Genomic DNA, 20,741 nt, shown 5'->3' on the forward strand with positions numbered 1-20,741 from the left:
CTAGCCACAACCAAGTTACCTTCGGTGAGTTTCCACTTTCCAGAACCAAAGTGGTTATCACAACCACCATCATCAAGTATCTACACAGAGATAAAATTAAAACGAACATCAGGAGCATGTTTGACTCCTCTAAGCAACAACTACATTCCCATGTTGGTTTGCAGGCAAACATCACCAATCACTTTAGACACACCATCATTACCCATCTTCAACACTCCAAAATCACCAAAAGTGTAAGATGTGAAGAACTCCTTCCTTGATGTAACATGCAGTGTAGCACCACTATCAACAATCCACATGCTCTCATCTGATACAAGATTAACTAACATATGGTCACTGAGAATAACAAGATTACCACAAGTAGTAGTAGCAACACGATCATCATTATCATGATCCTTTTCTTTCTGCTTACCCTTCTTGCCTTTATTCTCCTTTTTCCACAAAAAACAATTCCTCTGTATATTCCCTGTTTTGTGACAATAATGACACTCCACATTCTTGTATCTGGACTTGGACTTACTCCTGCTCTTTTTTCTACCACCTTTCGGTTCCTTCTTCTGACTTCTCCCCCTGTTTTCAGTGACAAGCACCTCAGACTGAGATGAAGAACCCTGTGCCTTCCTTCTCATCTCTTCATTAAGAGCACCACTCTTTGCCGCTTGCAAAGAAACAACACCATTAGGGGCCGAGTTGGTAATAGAAACTCGAAATGTCTCCCAAGACTCAGGTAAAGTATTTAGTAGCCATAGTCCCAAAACTTCATCATCAAATTTGATACCCATTCCGGATAACTGATCTAGGAGCCCTTGAAATTCATTCAAGTGATCTGAAATGGAAAAACTTTCCCTGTACCTCAAATTCATCAGACAATTCAACAAATACAATTTATTATTTCCTGATTTAGAAGCATACAAGGACTCAATCTTCTCCCATAAAGTTCTAGCATGTGTCTCATTTGCAATGTGATTATAAACATTGTCTTCTACAAATTTCTGAATAAAACCACACACCTGTTGGTGTTCAAAGTCCCAATCTTCTTCAGACATAGAATTCGGCTTTTGAGTAGTAAAGACAGGAAGATGCATTTTCTTCACAAATAGCAAGTCTTTCATTTTGCCCTTCCACAAGTGATAATTAGTGCCATTCAAAGCAATCATTTTAGTATTTTCCTCCATCATTCAAGCAAGTCAAATAGCCCCAAACCAAAGCCAACAAGAGCTCTAATACCAATCTGATGAGGAAACAGCAACACAATAACAATACAGAGCAAACTCAAACAGTTATCGCAGCGGAAATAAATTCCCCAAACTTGCAAGAATCTGAGAGGAGCAACAACCAATGAACAAAAATAATAAATCACCAAAAATCACACACAGAGACACCAAGATTTTTAACATGGAAAACCCCTCAAAGTAAGGGTAAAAACCACGAGTCGTCCAGACTAAAGAAATAGCTCCACTATGATCAACAAAGAGTACAAAAGAGTCTCAGTCTACTGCACAGAATAGTGCTAACACTCAGCCAAACAACAACGCAATAAAGCTTACAGATAGAGAACAAAGAAGATGAAAAAACTCCAAATACACAGCTATCGTGCGAACTAAATATCTCCCTACTCAGACCTCATTTCAACGATCCAACCGATCAGAATGAAGAACCGGATGTCACGAACCTGCTATCCAATTTTTAGCCCGATCCAACGGTGAACGAATCTGCAGTACTGATTTTACTGTCGCAGCTCTGTGTAAAAACGAGAATAACTTTCTCTCTTCCTCTCTCTCAAAGTGCTGGTGCTCTAAGTGACTTCTGACTTTTCCTCTTTCTCTCTTGCCTTCTTCAGACTCTCTCTCCACTTAATTAAGTGAGACATCAAGTGGGCTTCTCAATTTTGAGTCTTTTCTCCACATAGGAAGGGAGCCCAATACCCAACAAAAAGAACTATCATCTTGCAATAAAGAAAAGAAAAAATAAATCAAAACCAGTTGAAAAAATGAGAGAAAACAATTGTCACTGGCGACTTTTTTTTTGTTGTTTTTTTTAATCTCCTTCTCCCCTTATCCTTGTGCTCCCTCAATCTCACCAATCCAACCATATTGCCAGAGTTGAATGTCGATGACATTGAAGCGATGTTTTTCTCTGTGACACACTATTGCACCAAGGGAGAGGCTCTGGTTGACAGTAAGGAAGAGAGTGAAAGTAGAAGAATGGATATTTTAGATGTTTCAATCTAAATGTTTGATAAAAAAAATTAATTAAAACATTATTTTTATATTATTTATTTATCAAAATATTATTTCTACAGTAAAATTAAAAATAAAAAAAAAATAATGCCACACTAGTGAGGCATTTGAGTTGCTGTTTCAGCTTAGAAACCATCAATTTAGGATGTTAAGTTGGTTAATTGTAGTTAATTGTTCATAAAGTGTAACTAATTTTATGGTTAAACATGGGAATTCGAGTGTACAGCGAGGTATTTAAAGAGTTTATACCATACTTCTTTGATCAACTTGTAAACTAGTTTGAAAAGAATAAATTTGTTTATTACATAACCTTATTTTAAGAGCTTATAGATTAATTTTATAAATTAATTAATTAAAGTAACTTATAAGTTCGCAATTTTTTTTTTGTCCTCATTAATTTACATTAAATCCATTTTTATCCTCTTTAATTTAGAAACTATTTTCCTTATATATTATTCTATCTCATATATTATTAAATAAATATGTTATTTTGTATTAATCAAATAACTTAGCAACTAATCTCACGATACACTTTTAATTCAATCGATTAATTTATAAGTTTCCAATTTTTCACTTTTTAGCTTATAAGGTTTTAGTCGATATACAAGTTAATTTTACATCCTTAATAAAATTTGAATGTATGTGTATATTTCTCTCCAAATTTCTATTTTCCTATTCTCTAATATTGTGAATAGAGAGTGAATGCATAATATTGTTCTTCCAATAGTAGAGTTGGTTACGTGACCCAAACTTGATACGGGTTACCAATTATAAAAGAGCTAATCCAAAAAGACCTGAATCCAATTCCGTCTTCTAATTGGTACCTAAGTTTGGCTTTATATGGACTACGAGCTTTTGGGATCAGTCCAACATTTTTAATTTTTTTGCTAGTTTTTCTTTTCTCAAAAATCAAACTAAATAATTATTGTGATAATTATGTTTATTGCCATATTTATTTTAATTTAATAAATATAAATATAAATTATTTATTTATTTTATTATCATATTAAAAAAATTAAAAATTGATCACAATGTGACAATATTCTTAATTATTTTTAATGTAAAAAATACTTAAATAATATATTAATCTTATCTGTTACTTTATAAAAGTTGTAGTGGAAAAGTTTTTTTTATTAATATATACATATATATAATGTGGTAAAAGTTTATTAAAAATTATAAATCCTATTAAATTTTTATTTTTTAATTATTTAATTTTTGTTAGCCAATTAAAAGATTAAATAAGAAAATGTCCGAGTCCGTCAATGCGCAGGTTCTATAAAAATAAAATAAAATAAATAAAAAGTTAAGAATTTATTGAATGTGCTTTATATCATAGTCTAATAAGCTCAATTCATTTTACCATAATGAATTGTTAAGCATCTAATTAGACAACCTATCATAACGAAGTTGTTCAATTCACACCATGGGAGGGGAGGTTGACTAAAAGTCTAAAATCTTGGTGGATTGTATTTATTAGATTGAAATTAACAGTATATTTAATTCTTTGTTAGGCACTAACCACTTAAGTGAAAAACAAAATATGTTTCTTTATTGATCTTATCTCTAGATATTTTTTTATAAGTTCTTCGAAGAAAATAAAATAAAAGTAATAAGATAACTTTATATAAGTTAAAAATAAACTACTTTTTTTTTTAGCAAATGTAAAATTGGTTTCTCTAACATAAGTTATTTTCAATTTTTTTTTTTAAAAAGAAACTTATATTTTGTATTTTTCTTTTTATAAATGATTAAGAAAAACTATATATTTGTTTTGCTTAATATCTTAAAACTGACAATTGTACCGAAAAGGAATAGGGTTGTCTCATGTCACTCCACATGTCAATCCTCGTGTTATCATGCAACAACTTATTTGATCATCTTGGCCATCGAACCCTAAACCAAACTCGTCCATCTACTCAGGCATACTGACTGCTAAGACTCATGCCTCGACCACAAGATACGTAACTATCGCACTATGCACTCGAGGTTCCACACTTACAAGCTCATTTGGCCACGTCGACTGTCGAAAGTTGGGACTCCATAAAGTGACCCAACCAACTTGAATGGGTATCACTATGTTTCGTTCTTCTCGACTATCTCGACCACCGAGAAGCATGATGCCTACATCCAACGGTAACCTCTATCTGCTTGATAAGCTCGAAGGCCAAGTGTGTCCGAGACGAGGACATGGTTAAACTTTTATGTATGATGGATTACATGATTAATAAAGAAAGTAAGTGAAATTAAGAAATAATCTGTCATTAGTAATCGTATTACCTAATTGGTAATCAAAGAACAAGGCCCACCAAGTCCAAACTCATCACAATTAGTATAAATAGTTATATAAAATGAGGTAAAACTACTATTTATTTATTGTTATTATTGATATTCATACTTATTCTGAGTTAAGCATTAGAGTGTCTATTACAGGTACCTTCCCTCCTTCTACATTTCAATTTTGAGCTCTCGTTTAACCTTTAATTTAATAAATCATTTTTAAAACTTAAAAACTTTACCGTAAAATAGTTAATATTTACCAATATTTTAGATGCGTATAAATAATATAGATGCAGTGTAATTTCTTTTATAAAAAAAGATACAATTATCCTTTTAATTTGAGAAGAAAAAAAAAACATGAAAACTGCATTTAGCTATATTTCATTAAAAGAAAAACTTGCATAATGATCTTAAATTTGTATATATTTATGAATTATAAAACAAACCAAACAAATTAACGTGTCTCCACTTTACCATTGGTGCGAAGTTTCAGCAACTACGATCCAATGAGACACAAAATAGCATCTAACGTGGACCCTATTATTAATTACTCATCTCATCATCTTCTCTTTTTTCGGTTCCTCATTGACTCTACCAAGGTGTCCCACATTATAGTACTGCCAGTAACGGACAAACCCATATACGCCACAAAATTATTTTCTTTTCTTTTCATTGGATTTTTATACATCTCACTCACACTTTGTCTCTCAAACCATAACAACCCCATAACATTAACATCCTCTTTCATTTGGGTTCTGTTCAACGAACCTTTGCATCCACTCATATCCCCCTTCTTTTCTAGTGCTTCTAATTTTAAATATTTTAAATTTAAATATTTTTTTAATCTTTATAATTTCACTTTTTTTTTATATACTTTAAAACATTATAAGAAATATTATATATAATGACATGCAAAAATTATCACTATAAATATAATATATATAAGTATATATCTATTTAATAACATAAAAATAATATTTTAGTGATATTTTTTTATTATTATAGAGTGTATATGACAACTGTTTTTTTTTTTTGAGAAATATTGAATTCTTTAATCTTTACTACCCCTTTAGGAGGATGCTCCACGATTACACCTCAGCATGGAGATTTCATAGCCACGTAATTGAGACCCACGTGTATCCACGTGAAATCTTCCCTTTTATGTTTGACCAAGTATCCACCAGAAATCTTCGATTCTAAGCTAACGAATAAGAACCTATGGATAGATCGTAATTGTAAACATTTCCATGCTAACTTAAACTAGTTACATGTTGAGGAAATTGTTTGCCACACGCAACTTACGCACACATTTATTAATAAATAATTCAATTCTTTAGATATGTTGACAGATATTGGATTCTACAACTGTGTTCATGGACAAAATTTTCTTAAGAGAATAAAATACTCTGTGATAATGTCCACGTCTAGAAACCATTTTTTTTCTGCCACTACCCCCATTAGGAGATATCCCTAGTGTACACCAAAGGTTATGTACAAATTTATTTCACGTTTGTGTTATAAAATTCAAATATAAATTAGCGTGTAAACAACGAAAAACAATAAATTACACTCTCAATTTTAAAATATTTAAATTACACTTTCATTTTTCTAAAATATTTTACACCGATAATATATAGGTGATTAACTCAATTTTTATTAGTTAAAATTTATTAGAAAATTAAAAAATTATAAAATAAGACATGAAATTCATAAAATTTATAATTTTAATAAAATATATCTAATAAAAAAGAGTATAAATAATAGTACTAAGATTTTTAAAAAAAATTGATCTGTCTGTTAAATGGTTTGGTAAGTGAACATTTATGTTGATGTATGGAATTGAATAGAGCATCTAATTGAGAAATTAAATGTGATGGAGCCTTTCCCCAAAAGTAATTTAAAATATTGAGAAACCCAATAGTATTATTTGGAGGGAAGGCCAGGTGATTATCACGTGGGTGGGGTCCCACCATAGACTCTGTAGGAAGCCTCAAAGTAGGCAAATTCACGTGCCTGAGGTCCCACACTACACCACGTAAGCCACACCAAAAACAACTACTATTTATATATACAAATTTTTTTTATCTACTCAGAACATGTAAAATTGAAAAATATCTTAGCCTTAATGTGCAGTAATTGTTGGTCTCAAAATCTCATCCACAACCACAAGTGAATTAAGACACGTGGCACTTCAATGCTAGTAAGGAAAACGGAATGGAGCTTTTCACGGTAAGGAAAAAAAATCTTGCGACAAATCCGACATAGATATTAATATTAATATTTTAAAATAAAATTAAAAGCGGTGAAAAAAAAAATAGGGGATGAGAGGGAGGTATTTATTTGAGTGAGGCGAGAGAGAGGAGAGTTGGAGAATAGAGAATGGAGGAGTCATGCGCTTTGTGTGAGAAGAGGGCGATGATGCTGTGCGACTCGGACCAGGCTAAGCTATGCTGGGAGTGCGACGAGAAAGTGCACAGCGCCAATTTCCTTGTGGCCAAGCACTCGCGCGTCCTTCTCTGCCGCTTCTGCCACTCGCCCACGCCGTGGAAGGCTTCGGGGACCAAACTCACGCCAACGGTGTCGTTTTGCCACCGCTGCCTCGCCAATCGCCGTCAACCACACCGCCCTCACTGCGTCCAGGATGTGGATGTGGATGTGTATGATGATGATGATGATGATGATGATGATGATGATGATGATGATGATGATGATGATGATGATGATGAGAGTGAGGGAGAAGATGAGGAAGAGGAGGAGAAGGAGAAGGAGGAAGGGGATAATCAAGTGGTTCCCATGTCCTCTGGTTCCGCCACGTCACCGCCTTCTGCTGCGGCTTTAGCATTCAAGCGATTCAGAAACCACTCTTTCTCCCTCGATTCTCATGTAACTTTAACTTTCTTCTTGCTATTTTTTTTTTATAAATAAAAATAGAGTTTGTTTTTTGTGTGATCTTTGAATTTTTGATTAATGTATTGTGTGTGCAGGATGAGGCAGCGTGTTCTTCGTCTGAGATGCTTAGTGCAGCATTGCCCAGTGATGAATCGACCTCGGTGAGCGTATTGAAGAGGTATCGAGTTGATGATTGAAGCGGTGGTGAAGGTTTGTTGTGCTGGTCAAATCCGAAATCTGGACCCTTTGTTTATCATCATTTAATTACACATTATGGAAACTGCTAACTCGCATCTTTTTTTTATTCTGGAAATTACGTAGTTCATAGGTCAACTTCAATTTAAGCTAGATTAAGTTTCGTTTTCCCATTCAATTTTGTAGTTAATCCCGTTCCTAATAACTCTAGTTCACATTTCATCATGTATGTGGACCTGTATATATTTCTTTATCTTACTTTCATCTCTTATTTTTATTTAGAATTTGAATTCTCATCTTAAACATGAAATAAATTATATTATAAATAATAAATATTTTATATCAATATCACAATTAAAAAGAAAAAAGTTCACATCTTGGAATTTCTAGTGACATATGGGGTTGTAAATTGAGTAGTAATTGTCGTGACAACTAGCTAGCAATAATAGTTGATGGAGATAAAACTTTGTGGGAAATACGCTTGGCAGTTGAAGAGTTGTTCTTGTTTTGGCTTTGGTATCACCACCATACATATTTGCATTGGCTGCAAAAGTGAGAATGCAATGTACACAAGTGGATAGAGAAAGCAAATTGGATGGACTTGTATATAAGGTAGGTGACTGTGGACCATGCTAAGGACAAAAAAATATTGAGATTATGTGGGTGGCATTTTCTTATTTGCACTTTGCCTTATCTTCTCTTTTTCTTGTTTATTCTTCTCTTTCCCTTTTGGGAGTGTTCACTTCACATACTCAAGGGAATTGTGGGTTGCTGAGGGTCCAATTGAATGTGTGCATGCATGTAGCATAATTAGGTGGTCCTTGCTTGTTTTCAAGTACTCAATAGCATAATATATATAACTTTGGGTAATGAATTAGTATCTTTATTTTAATTGTGAAATTATTTTTCTCTCATTCAATCATTTTATCTTATCGCTTCTTTGTAACCATTTATTTATTTATAATATAAAAGTTGAGTTTGAGTTTTTGTGTTATGTCAATCTACAATGTATCTAAAATATTATTTTATTAGTAAAAATATTTATATGTCATTTCATCATATATTTTTTATTCTAATTTATCTCCATAGCTACCAAACTTAAATATTTGAATTAATTTTTTTAATAAGGCCTCTCGTCATTCGTCAAACATATTCATAGATCCTCCACATGCAATGGCTATACTTCATCGTCTATGTTGTTCCATATTACCTATCCACCATCTCCATGCCCATCCCTCGAATCCTCCACATCTTCACCCGTCGCAACTTCCTTGTTGAAATTAAAACTTCGATGGTTGCCCCTTTGCATCTTTTGCCCCTTGCCACCTCCTCACCCTCTAAATTCTCCAATTCTTCACTAGTCACAACTTCTTCGTTGAAGCAAAAACTGCGACGGTTGCTTCCCCCCGTTGTCTATATGCGATGCTCACTCCTCCTTTGCCTCCATTATTCCTTACCACCTCCTCACTCTAATAGTCACTCATTTATTGTCTATGGGTGACAGCCACCCCTCCATTGTCTCATCATGATTCATGACATGTCATAATACTAATTTTCATCACATAATCACAATTGCTTACATGTCAATTTCACGATAATTGTGCATTTAATTCACAGCTCAATTTTGCCTTCTATTTACAACTTTTCTAAATATTTTATCCAACCCACCTCTATACGAGAATCTAGTTGTCACACTACAATTGAAATTTTCAATGGTACAAATGTCAGAGGAATCAAGAAATTGAGATAGTTGACATACGAGAATGAGATAGTCTTTTTCTTTTCTCACTATATTCTTAATTTGTTTCTACTCATATAATTTGAGATTTGATAACAATGTTGTTCTAATGTGAAATTAAAAATTTGAGTTGACGTGTTGAAACGAGGTAGTTTTTTTCTTTTCTTATTATATTCTTAATTTGTTTTCACCCATATAATTCGGGATTTAGTAGCAATGTTCTTCTACCATAACATCAGTTTTTTTATGATTTGTTTTTATTGACATATATCTCTATTTTCTATAAAATCAAATGACCAAAAATTAATGAGTTCTTAAAATTCTTATAAGACTTTTTTTTTCATCTAATTTAAAACATGTATATTTCACAATCTTTTCTTCTTTTTTTTTTTCTTTTTTTTCTTTTTTTCTCTTATTGCATCTTTTTTTTTTATTCTTTTTTTTTTCTCTAAAAGAGTAAGACATACCCAGCTCACCTTTATATGAGAATCTAATTTAGGCTTTATTCATCGTTACAAACATAACTATAATTAAGAATTTTTTCTTTTTTTTTTTCACGGTCTTCCACACTACATAATTTATGAAATTTTAAAATTAAGAATAGTTATTTTTATATTTTTTCATTGTTCTAAAGGAAAATCAAATGTGGCTGAAAGTGAATGAATACTTAAAATTCCTATCAAACTTATTTTTTTTATATTTTTCGTTAAAACATGTATGTTTCACAATCTTTTATATTTTTTTTCTTATTTTTTTCCTTTTATTCTCTCCTTCCATCACTCATTTTTTAACTCTTTTTCCTTAAATAGTTAAGATATGTATTTAAAATAAAATAAAAAAGAGTTAATTAAAAGCTGAATTTTTACAAAATTGTTAATTTGATAACTATGTTAAGTAATATTTTTATAACTAATTAGTTTTAAATAAATGATAATTGAAATCATATTTAATTAGTAATTATATATATTTTTTATTGATTAGGTTAATTTTAAGTTAACATATTAAATTTAATTAAAATATTAGTTATAGAAAAATAATAAATAAAAAATAAATACCGTTAATTATAAACATAAAAGAAAATAATATGTAATTATTGATTATATTATTTTATATCAATACTTTGATATTTGTTACTTATATTAATGTGAAATTAAGAGATTAAATTTAATTAAAATGTAAGTTATAGAAAATAATTAATATATGTAATTATTACTAATTATAAATGAAATAAATATTTATTTATATATATAAATTATAAGTTATGAAACTAAACATTGTCACCTTTCATTATGATATTAATTGGTATATCATACTATTTATTTATTTTTTTAATGATAAAAAGCTAATTATAACCTTCTATTTTAAATTTTTAAAAAGAAAGTTAAGCATTATAGATAAAATAATTTATTAAATAATTAAGTTTGCAAAAGAGTTTAGTTTTAGAAAAATTATTAAAAATAAATTAGATGGGTAAAAACATCTTTTATTATAATTTTTTCTTCTCTAAATTTTCTTTTTTTTTTACTTTTATTTTACATGTTAATTTTTTTTTTGGTAAAGATAGGGAATATATTACAAAGATAGTCGCAATGAAGATTGAACATAGGTCATCATGTTTCTAACTACCCCAACTCCTCCCCACTCAACCACTAGGCTAACCCTAGTGGTCATTTTACATGTTAATTTAGAAAAGATCATCAAATTTCACACACAAAATATATAAGAGTCTTCACAAAAAAAAAATTGTAAGAGTTTGAATTAAATAGTTTTAATAAATGTGCAAAAAGAATCTTATATAATAACAATTATGTCATTTTATCATTTTAACAGAATTGTCAATGTATTGGTCTGGAAAGAGAATTGCATAATTGTAAAATGAGAACTCATGTATTATCTAACTACTAAATTTTAAGACATTATTTTCAGCATTATATGTTGGTCGTTTATTTTTCATTTGTAACTTTATTTATTATTTTTAATATCTTTAATTTCTACACTCACTAGCTTGTATGTGGGGGTGTCTTAGACGTCAGAATGTCTATATAAGTGTTTGCAAGTTCTGTTTCTCACCAGAGGTTATTGTGGTTGACTAATTTCTTCTCACTCGAAACATCCATCGTCTTCTAAGGCTCGTAATTACTCAAATTAGTTTCCATCAACTATGATGATTATGTATGAACATAAAAAGATCTCCTTTGAATAGGAAAAATGGGACTATTTTTTTTTGGATAAAATCTAACATCTCTTTCAACATGAATGAATATTTGTCTCTTTTGACTAAGAGAATGGTACATGACATTTATTGGACAAGGAAGGATGGTAAACTCTTCGAGTTCTCAAGAGATGTATGACAAAAGCTAAGGAGATGCTCCTTGACATTATAAGAGTTAAGATAACAATTCAAAATTTTTATTTTCAATCTCTAAGATATTGTTTGGAATTAAAAATAAGCTAAATTATACTTTTGATCCTCTATAATTTTGGTTTGTCTATTTTAAAATAGAGATATTTAGTCTCCCTATTTTTTAAAATACAAAATTTTTGGTTCTATTGTCAAATTAATATTTGTTAATTGTTAAATTTTAACGGTGCTTAGTGATATGTTACCACTTAAGTTACACGATATTTAGTGACGTGAGATGTTGAGATAAAAATTAAAAAATAACATACAAGAAAAATCTTTGTTTGTATATATTTTAACAAGTGATTAGTATATATTTTATTGACAAATCTTATTTGCATGATTTTTTGAGTTTTTTTAATCTCTAAATGCCATATTACTAAACATCACATCACTTAAATACGAATAAACGTTAAAACTTAACGATTAATGATTAATAGATGTCAATTGACAAAATCAAAATTTATATTTTTAAAATTAGAGGGACTAAATGTATCTCTTTTAAAATAAAGGAATCAAAATTACGGATTGACAAAAATAGAGAAACTAAAAGTGCAATTTAGCCTTTAAAATATTGTACTTGTTACAAAATACGCTAAATTCTATATTTTTAAAATTAGAGGGACTAAATGTGTCTCTTTTAAAATAGAGGGACCAAAATTGTTAATTGATGAAAATAAAAGTACTAAAAGTACAATTTAAAATTAAAAATATTGTAGTTATTTTATATATTTATTTTCTCTTTTAAGATTAAAATATTATGTCAATAAATAAAAACTCTTGAAATAATATGAATTACTGACTTGTAGATGAGGTCACCGCTTTAAATGAAAGAGATGGACATATAAAATAGGATTTACCAAGTTTCACCAACAACAAAATTTGTGAAAGAGCGTTTACCAAGTTTTTATTGAGATTAGTTTTACATTCCAAAATGGTCATACTCATGACACCTATAACATTCAATTTTTGACATGTTGATATAGTTTGGTGTGTAATCTTTTGGATGATTATTATCATGCACTTTTTCTTTCCAATTGGAAGTAGTATCTTGATCTTCGTTTGACTTTTGATACTCCTTTTGTACTTTCTTCTTGTTTTCCCACCTTCAAGACTTTTTGGATTAGTTGTTGCCTTCAATGCTTGTCCTTCCTTACCCTATTGGAAAATTTTCTTCTCATGAACTAGTAGAGAGCTCTTCAATTCATCAATAGAAAGTGAATCAATATTTTTTTATTCTTCTATAGAATAAACAACAAAATTAAATTTTGGTGTCACCGATCAAAGAATTTTCTCCACAATGGTGATGTCCTTCATTTTCTCTCCATGTATTCAAATTTTGTTAGCAATTGTCATTGTTCTCGCAAAGAAGTCCAAAATTGACTTTCCTAACTTCATGTGTAAAGTCTCAAATACTGTAGTCCTTGAAGTAGAACCCGTTTTGCCCTTGTGTTCCATTGATGCTTCTTCTTCATGGAATCCCAAATATACTTGGAGGTTTATTTGGAAAGAATCGCCTCCAAGGTTGATCAATCAATGGCTTGAAAATGATAGTTCTTGGCCCTAAGATCCTTCAACTTTAATGCATCAAATTCAACCCATTGCGTTGCTATAACACAATGCTTATTGCTGGTTCTATTACTCTAGATTCAATGACATGCCAATATTCCTTATATCTCAAAACTTTTTTCCATCAACATGCTCCAATGATCATAATGACCATCAAAGCATGGAATAGAAGGCTAGACAAAACTTTTAGAAGCCATTAATTATAACGAGGAAAGAAATAAAAATCTCTCTACCTCACTTCCTTGTGTTTTCCCAAACTTAACTTGTTGCTGTTTACTCTGACTTTCCTCTATTTACAATTGAAATTGAGAACCAAAGCTCGCTCGGATACCACTGATGGAGAGTTTTACATTAGCGAACACTCCATTCATGGGTAGTGAGTAAATCACACAAGTGAATTTGATACCATATCATAACCCAAAACCTTGAAGCATTATGTAGGTAAATTTTCCTCATTTATATACTACTCAACATACTTAATTAACCAATGTGGGACTTTACTCACACACTTGAACTCTTAACACTTCTGTTGGAGTATAAACAAAGTCTCATGTCACTAGATTATGAGGAGAAATAAAGGAATAAAATTTTATAAAATACATAGTTTTCATTAGTATAAGATTTTTTTACACCCATAAATTAATAATATATTTTTTTACAGAAAAATAAAAATAAATAAATAAATAATTCTAACATAGAATAACAATCACAAAATTACATTAATTAAGTTTCATCTTACATAAGTTTAAAATAGAATAATTACATAAATATAAAGTAAATTCTATAAAAAAAAAATAGTCATGTGTATAAAAAATACATACTCTGTTGAGAGAAATAAGATGCACCTCTTTACACATTGAAAAACATCAATCTTCTACTAATAATCAGGTATATCGTGAAGAATTTATTTTTTTTAAAAAAAAATAACTATGCTTTGAAGTTGTACTAATAATCAGGTATCTCGTGAAGATTTTTTATTTTATTTTTAAATAACTATACTTTAAAGTTGCATGACTAAACCTAAACCCCAACGTAGCCCAATTTAAAATATATTATAATACTACAAAAAAGAATCAGAAACAAATTATGCTAAACGGAACCACGCCTAAATCCTTGTAACTGGCACTTTCACCTTTATTGGATCTTCACATATATTGGTTAAAAATAAAGGGAGATATTGAAGGCTAATTTTAGGAATATATTCTTGAAAAATAATATGCATACTTACCAGCTATTTGAGCATCAGCTATTTGAGCATATGAATGCTAGTTTGTTCTAGCTTTTATCTTATTCAATTCAGATTATACATATTCCTGCAAACCCACTTTCAATGTATTCTCAGGCCACTTTTTTCTTCACCTATTCCATCTCAGCAATTATTTAATATTTAGCTTTATTTCCAAGTAATGTAATAACTAATGGATTCAATGATTTACTGCCTCATATAAATAGCTTTTAAAATCTATATTTGGCATGCTTATTTTCAATTATTTCCGAATCCATGGATTTTCATTAGATGCCATTAATGAAATGCCATTTCTTTGTCATTTTGTTAAATCTAAAATTTAAATCCTGTTTTACTTCACTTGGAAATAAAACAAAATAAAGTCTTATTATTTAGAATATTAAGGAAAATAATGACAATATTTAATATTCAATCAAATTATTAAACGTTTAAAACTCACTTCTATCATTAGCAAAATAACCTAAATTTATCCGACGAGTTACAACTTAACTTCTATTACAAGATATTCCACCACCATAACATGTAAATCCATGCATAATATGACCGTTGATAAAATAAGAATTAATTAATGAAAAAATAAATGGATAAAATAGAATACGCATTACTTTCACTAAATCATGGTTTTGATAATCAACATAACTAAAGTCCCATTTACAAATTTTAATTAATTTAAAGTAATGTTGAGCAACTATTTAGCAAAGTCTAATAGAACTCTATTAACCTCAAATAATCTCCCAATTCCATTAAAAAAAATGATTAAGAATGATATCATATTCAGACCAAAAACCAGTAAACCTTATTCAACCCAAACCAAGCCCTACAAATAGAAATATTATATAAAAAAATACAATTCGTTAAATGTTTATAGGATAGATTACCACAATTCATTGATTTATCGTTATTATGAAACATTATTTTACCACAGTTCATGTGCATGAATGAACAAGGGGTAAACCAAAACCTGTTGACATAGCCAAAGCAGTCGTAGTTTCATCAACAAAGCTCTATAGAATTATCTAATAGTTAAACAAGTGTACTCATCATAATAATCCGATTTCCCACAATACAGAATGGGAAAATAACCCCAAAAACATCACAGACAAACTTGTACATCTACATGAAAGAGTATATACCACTTCGGAACCAAAACAACCTTCCAAAGCCTATAAAGGAACCGAGATCATTATCATATCAAGCCATACAAAATCATCCATAATCTTTCCACAGGAAATGCTCTAAGTACAACCTGACAGGAAGAGAAAGAGAGCACTCTACAACCCATTTCCACCAATCCCTTCGGATCAGAAACATTCTGTACCCATTGAAAAACAAATTAAGATGCATGAGATTTATCAAGATATTTCACACGAAAGCTTAAACAAAAAAAAGCATCATCCGTTGTTAGCTAATAGTCCGCAAGCACTACGGGCCCAAACAAAAAGAACAAAGAGCAGAATAAAGCACCAGACCCCATCCAATGACAAATATAAAACAAACTCTTTTAACATTTCAATTGCACAAAGTAGGGACAAAAAGGGACTAAGAGCATACCTTCAGAGACAGGGTTGAAGTGATGAGTTGGCTCCAACTAATCCTCTGCCCAAAGCAACCAACAAATATGAAGTCAATTTCAATTTCTCAATCAGCATAAATGTATTAATGAAGTAGAAAACCAAACATCAACAATGCTGTGGGACATCTTGAAATCAAGTGCAGATATAACTCTAAATTATATAAATCACATCAATCTCTGTTAGAAGGCTCTAAAAATAAGGAAAGCATACTTAAAATGATATTTTGAGAGAAACTAATTAATTGAAACAACATCCAATCCGAGCAATGCATTAAATATTCAAATTAACATAATACTATCCAGTTTTCATCGATCATTCAGAGTTGAATTGCTTGATACACATGACAAAACCAAGAAATTCAAAAAATAAAATAAAATAAAAAATAAAAAACTAGATCAACATACTGAGCCATGTATTTCAACACTCTTGCAAAGCTCACCAAATTCTGTATTGAGACAGTTACATCAGATATTAAAAAAAGAAAATGGCAAACCATACACAACAATGATAATCCATCACCATGGTTTACACACTTTTATTAGAAAACGATGTCTTTATTTAACAATCAACACTGATTTGCATTTACTCCAAATCCAAAAGGCACAATATTGAAAAAAGTCAACAATAAGTTTATCAAGCATGCACAATGAATGGCTACTGCGAAGTTCAGTAACTTAATATCTTAGTTTCCAAATTCACTAACACAATGGAGAAACAAACTTCAACATGGAACCACAGCAGGCAGGGATTTCACTTGTAGACATGGCTCGCTGTACTCACAACAGTAAGCCATAAAAGACTTGCACTAGCCATGAACCACAAAGAATGCAATCTCTTCTCTTAGCCTCCCTAACAGAAGCCAAGATTTAGAGAAAAACAAGTCCAACCATATCACAAACAATTTGCATGCATTAGCCATCCCATATCATCAAAAAACGAAAAACCATATGACACCCACATCACCATAGTGATTGATTGATAATCAAACACAACTTCAAACCCCATACCTCAGTCAACACCCCATACATCCCCATTGATTGATAAACCAATGCAGTCACTCACTCCTCAGTCCTCACTACTAACATGAACCAAATCATCAATCCACTCAAAAAGATTTCAGACAAAAAATCCCTAGATCCCTAAAACTCCAATACCAAGTCACCAGAACCATTTCATCACTTCAGAAGACAATTGAACCCAAAAATATCCACACCACACCAACCCCAAGAGTCCCAAACAGAACCCAAACCCTAATCCTAATCAACACACGCTTGTCATCACTCTACTCACACCCCAGAAATCAATCACATTAAACCATATTCCAATAACTACAGCCAAGATTTTAAACTGCGGACCCCCTTCTTCCTTCTCGATCCTCGATAATACATGAAATCGCAGACAAATGCAAATATAGCAGGAAATTGCAGTCAAATGCTAACAGTAATTTCGAACCTATGAAATTGCAGACAGATGCAAATATAGCAGTAAAATGCAGACAAATCCAAACAGTAATTTAAAACCAACGAAATTGCAGACAAATGCAAATATTGCAGGAAATCAATTGCAGACAAATGCAAACAGCAATTCAAAACCTCGATTACAATCTCCACCAATCAACAATAACACAAAAAACCCTAACTCTAACCCCAACCCTAACCTTTCTTATGCGGCACGGGCTGGATGACGGCCTCGCCCTCGTCGCCCTCCTTGACCGCGACCACCGCCTCCGCCGCGGCGGAGGCAACGTCGTCGGGATAACGCACGACGACCACGGGACAGACGCAGTGGTGAACGCAGTAATCGCTGACGCTGCCGAGCCTGCCGTCGCTGCCGCGGCGCACGGCGCCGAAGCCGCGGCTCCCCATGATGACGGCGCTGAGGCCGAGGCGCTCGACCTCGAGGCAGAGCCTCTCCTTCATGTCGTGGTCCTTCACGATGTGGATCTTGAACGGAATCTGCGCCTCGCGGAGGGGCCTGGCGAGATCCGCGGCCTTGGACGCCGTGAAGGCGTCGAAGTCGTCCTCGAGCTTGCGCTTGGAGCTGTGGTCGTTGCTGTTGACGGCGCTGACGGCCTCCTCGTCGGAGTTGGGGTCGGTGTTGATGGAGAGGTCGATGGAGCCCCAGTCCGCGCCGAACAGCACGTTCGTCGGGCTCACGTGCAGCAGGATCACGGCGTCCCCGGGCCGGATGTAGTGCTGCACGGCCCAGCGCACCGCGTATGCGCTCTCGTCGGAGAGGTCCACGGCCACGCCGATTTTGCGGCGCGCCCCGGCGGTGGGAGTCGGGGTGGCGGCCGAGGCGGGGTGGCGCGGGGAGGACGGGTGGTGGATTTTGATCTGCGGGAGTTGCGGGTCGGAATCCAGTGCGGAGGGGTTCTGGTGGGGTTGCATTTTTTTTTCTTTGCGGAGGGTTCTAGAGTAGTTGTTTGTTGTGCTCTTTTTTTATTTTTTGTTTCTTAGTTAGTGAGTGAGTGAGTGAGTGAGTGAAAGTGAGTGAGTGGGATTGAAGAGATTGTGTGTGGAAATAAATAGAGGTGGTGGAATGAATTGGGAGGTGGACTTGGGCTGTGGGTTTTTATGTTGGGCCTACCAAATGGCCCACTGTACGGTTCTTAGTGGCCCAAGAGAGAACGGAGGTGTTAAATTAAATGCATATTTCAAGATTATCTTATACTAGTGCGCACGAATTTGATTATTGCCCTTGTTCATAGTATTCATTGTTCGGAGAAGAGAAAACTCTTGCCAAATTTTGGCACATGAAAAGGACAATCAAAAGCATGATGTCTATTATTCGCATGCACCAACATTCTGCTTTATCCCATCTCACCTAATTTTCATTTTCGTTGATGTTATTAAATAATGCAAGAAAGATGGTATTTTCTTTTTGTTCAAATATTTTTTTCTTATAATTTTAATTACTTTATACCTTTTAGTTTCTATAATTTTAAATAGACATTTTTAATTTTTATACTTATTTTTTTTTTCTCTTTTAGTTCATATAATTTGACATAAATCTTTTTAGTCTTTATACTTGTAGTAGTTTTAATTTTTTAGTCCATATCTGTTAAATTTTTTTTGTAACACTATTTATTTTGTATTGATGTGGTAGATATTTCAATTTTGTGAGAGTAAAAAAAAAATATTTCATCAATGAGCATCATAGATAAAAACACAAAACAGACATAAAATTTAAAAAAATCTAATTTAGAGTAATTTCAATAAAATAAATTTGACATCAAACAAGTTGAATTAATTGTCAATACAAAAGAGATAATGTTATAAAAAAATTTACAAGGTCTAAAGAATTTAAAAAAAAAAAGTAAGTATAAAACTAAAAAATCCTATAACAACTAAAAAAACTAAATAAGATAAGTATAGTGATTATAAAATAAAATATGAAGACTAAAAAATAAAATTATAGAAATTATAGAAATTTTTTTTTAATCTTTATCTTTTTTATGATGAGTATAATAAAGTTTGAACTAATCATATTTATATATACTTTTTTTTTTTACCTTTTCTCCCATTTTGTTTTTTTTATTATTTCACTTCTTATTATATGACATATAGGATGCACATTCATAATAAATTATAAATTATTAAAAAACTATTTACTTTATCTTTACTCATCTTAAAAGAAATCAATTTTTTTTTCTTCTTTCTCTGTTTATACCTAATTAATATATGGATATCATTTTTCTACGATCTAAAAACATGTTGGAAGCCAAAAGAATTCAATGTATCTAACCAAATAATCGCCATTCAGTTATAGAATTGACGTTGAATTAGGCAAGTTGAGGATTCTTGAATGTGTGGTTTTGTCTTTTTATTTGACGGAATAAAGCCCTCAGATTCTTAACATTGTCCCTATTAACCCGAGTAAGCGATAATGGCGGGGCGGTGTTAACTGAAAATAGAACTTGCTTTTTGATTCTAAATCTATAGTTTTGAAACGACTTAAAACTCAAGTAGTGGACGTGCCGGAGTGGTTATCGGGCATGACTAGAAATCATGTGGGCTCTGCCCGCGCAGGTTCGAATCCTGCCGTTCACGCTTTCTTATTTTATAATGATATCATTTATTTTTATTTTGTGTCTTTTTTTTTATCATCTCTTATTTGTAAAGAAAAAAGTTATATTATCTTTATTATAAATAAAATTCTTAATATGTTAAATACTTTTTTTATATAATCATATTATTAGTACAAAATGGAGAGGATATATGTCACAATTTTTAAAGTATGTATCAATCTCATTGATTTTATTTTGTTGATTTTTTTCAAAAAGTTTTTTAAAAAATGAAGAGAAAAAAAATAGAGAAGATTCATTTTCGATTCGAACTATTACTAAAAAGATAATATACATATCTTATATCTATATACCGATAAAGAAGCTTTCTCAATTCCTATTGTGCTTTTAGTTTGTTTGACAATCAAAGAAATAGATTTCTGTTCCCTTTTCTACTTTGTTTGCATCAGTAATGGTGAAGGAGAGAATATATTTTAGAGCATAATATATATATTGGTCAACAAACTAGAAATCATATTTATATAATATTTTAAGATGATTATTATTAAAATCAACAAACTTATTACTTATATGATTGAATAA

General features: G+C 31.6%; 2 protein-coding genes and 1 non-coding gene across 3 annotated transcripts; 2 read left to right on the top strand and 1 right to left on the bottom strand.

The window, feature by feature from the left end:
* The first annotated feature begins 6,861 nt into the window (after positions 1-6,861).
* On the top strand, positions 6,862-7,868 carry LOC109817132 (uncharacterized). The gene is made up of 2 exons (XM_020382329.3): positions 6,862-7,403; positions 7,505-7,868. Exons 1-2 carry the CDS (start codon positions 6,900-6,902, stop codon positions 7,604-7,606), a joined length of 606 nt encoding a protein of 201 aa, XP_020237918.2. The 5' UTR covers positions 6,862-6,899; the 3' UTR covers positions 7,607-7,868.
* A 7,640-nt stretch (positions 7,869-15,508) lies between these two features.
* LOC109817129 (universal stress protein PHOS34) lies at positions 15,509-18,642 on the bottom strand. Its single transcript, XM_020382327.3, has 3 exons — positions 17,790-18,642; positions 16,110-16,154; positions 15,509-15,870 (listed from the first exon to the last, which is right to left on the bottom strand). Exons 1-2 carry the CDS (start codon positions 18,520-18,522, stop codon positions 16,147-16,149), a joined length of 741 nt encoding a protein of 246 aa, XP_020237916.2. The 5' UTR covers positions 18,523-18,642; the 3' UTR covers positions 15,509-15,870; positions 16,110-16,146.
* A 1,460-nt stretch (positions 18,643-20,102) lies between these two features.
* Positions 20,103-20,184, top strand: TRNAS-AGA (transfer RNA serine (anticodon AGA)). Its single transcript has one exon. It is a non-coding gene; the product is annotated as a tRNA-Ser (tRNA).
* Positions 20,185-20,741: the final 557 nt, after the last annotated feature.

Source organism: Cajanus cajan, chromosome 8, assembly GCF_000230855.2.
Source record: "Cajanus cajan strain Asha chromosome 8, NIPB_CcT2T_4, whole genome shotgun sequence".
Classification (NCBI taxonomy): Eukaryota; Viridiplantae; Streptophyta; class Magnoliopsida; order Fabales; family Fabaceae; genus Cajanus; species Cajanus cajan.

Excerpts from the sequence above, each read along its gene's own strand:
- LOC109817132 (XM_020382329.3), top strand. The coding sequence starts at position 6,900 with ATGGAGGAGTCATGCGCTTTGTGTGAGAAGAGGGCGATGATGCTGTGC. Across the intron at positions 7,404-7,504 it reads CTTTCTCCCTCGATTCTCAT|GATGAGGCAGCGTGTTCTTC; the intron begins GTAACTTTAACT and ends TTGTGTGTGCAG.
- LOC109817129 (XM_020382327.3), bottom strand. The coding sequence starts at position 18,522 with ATGCAACCCCACCAGAACCCCTCCGCACTGGATTCCGACCCGCAACTC.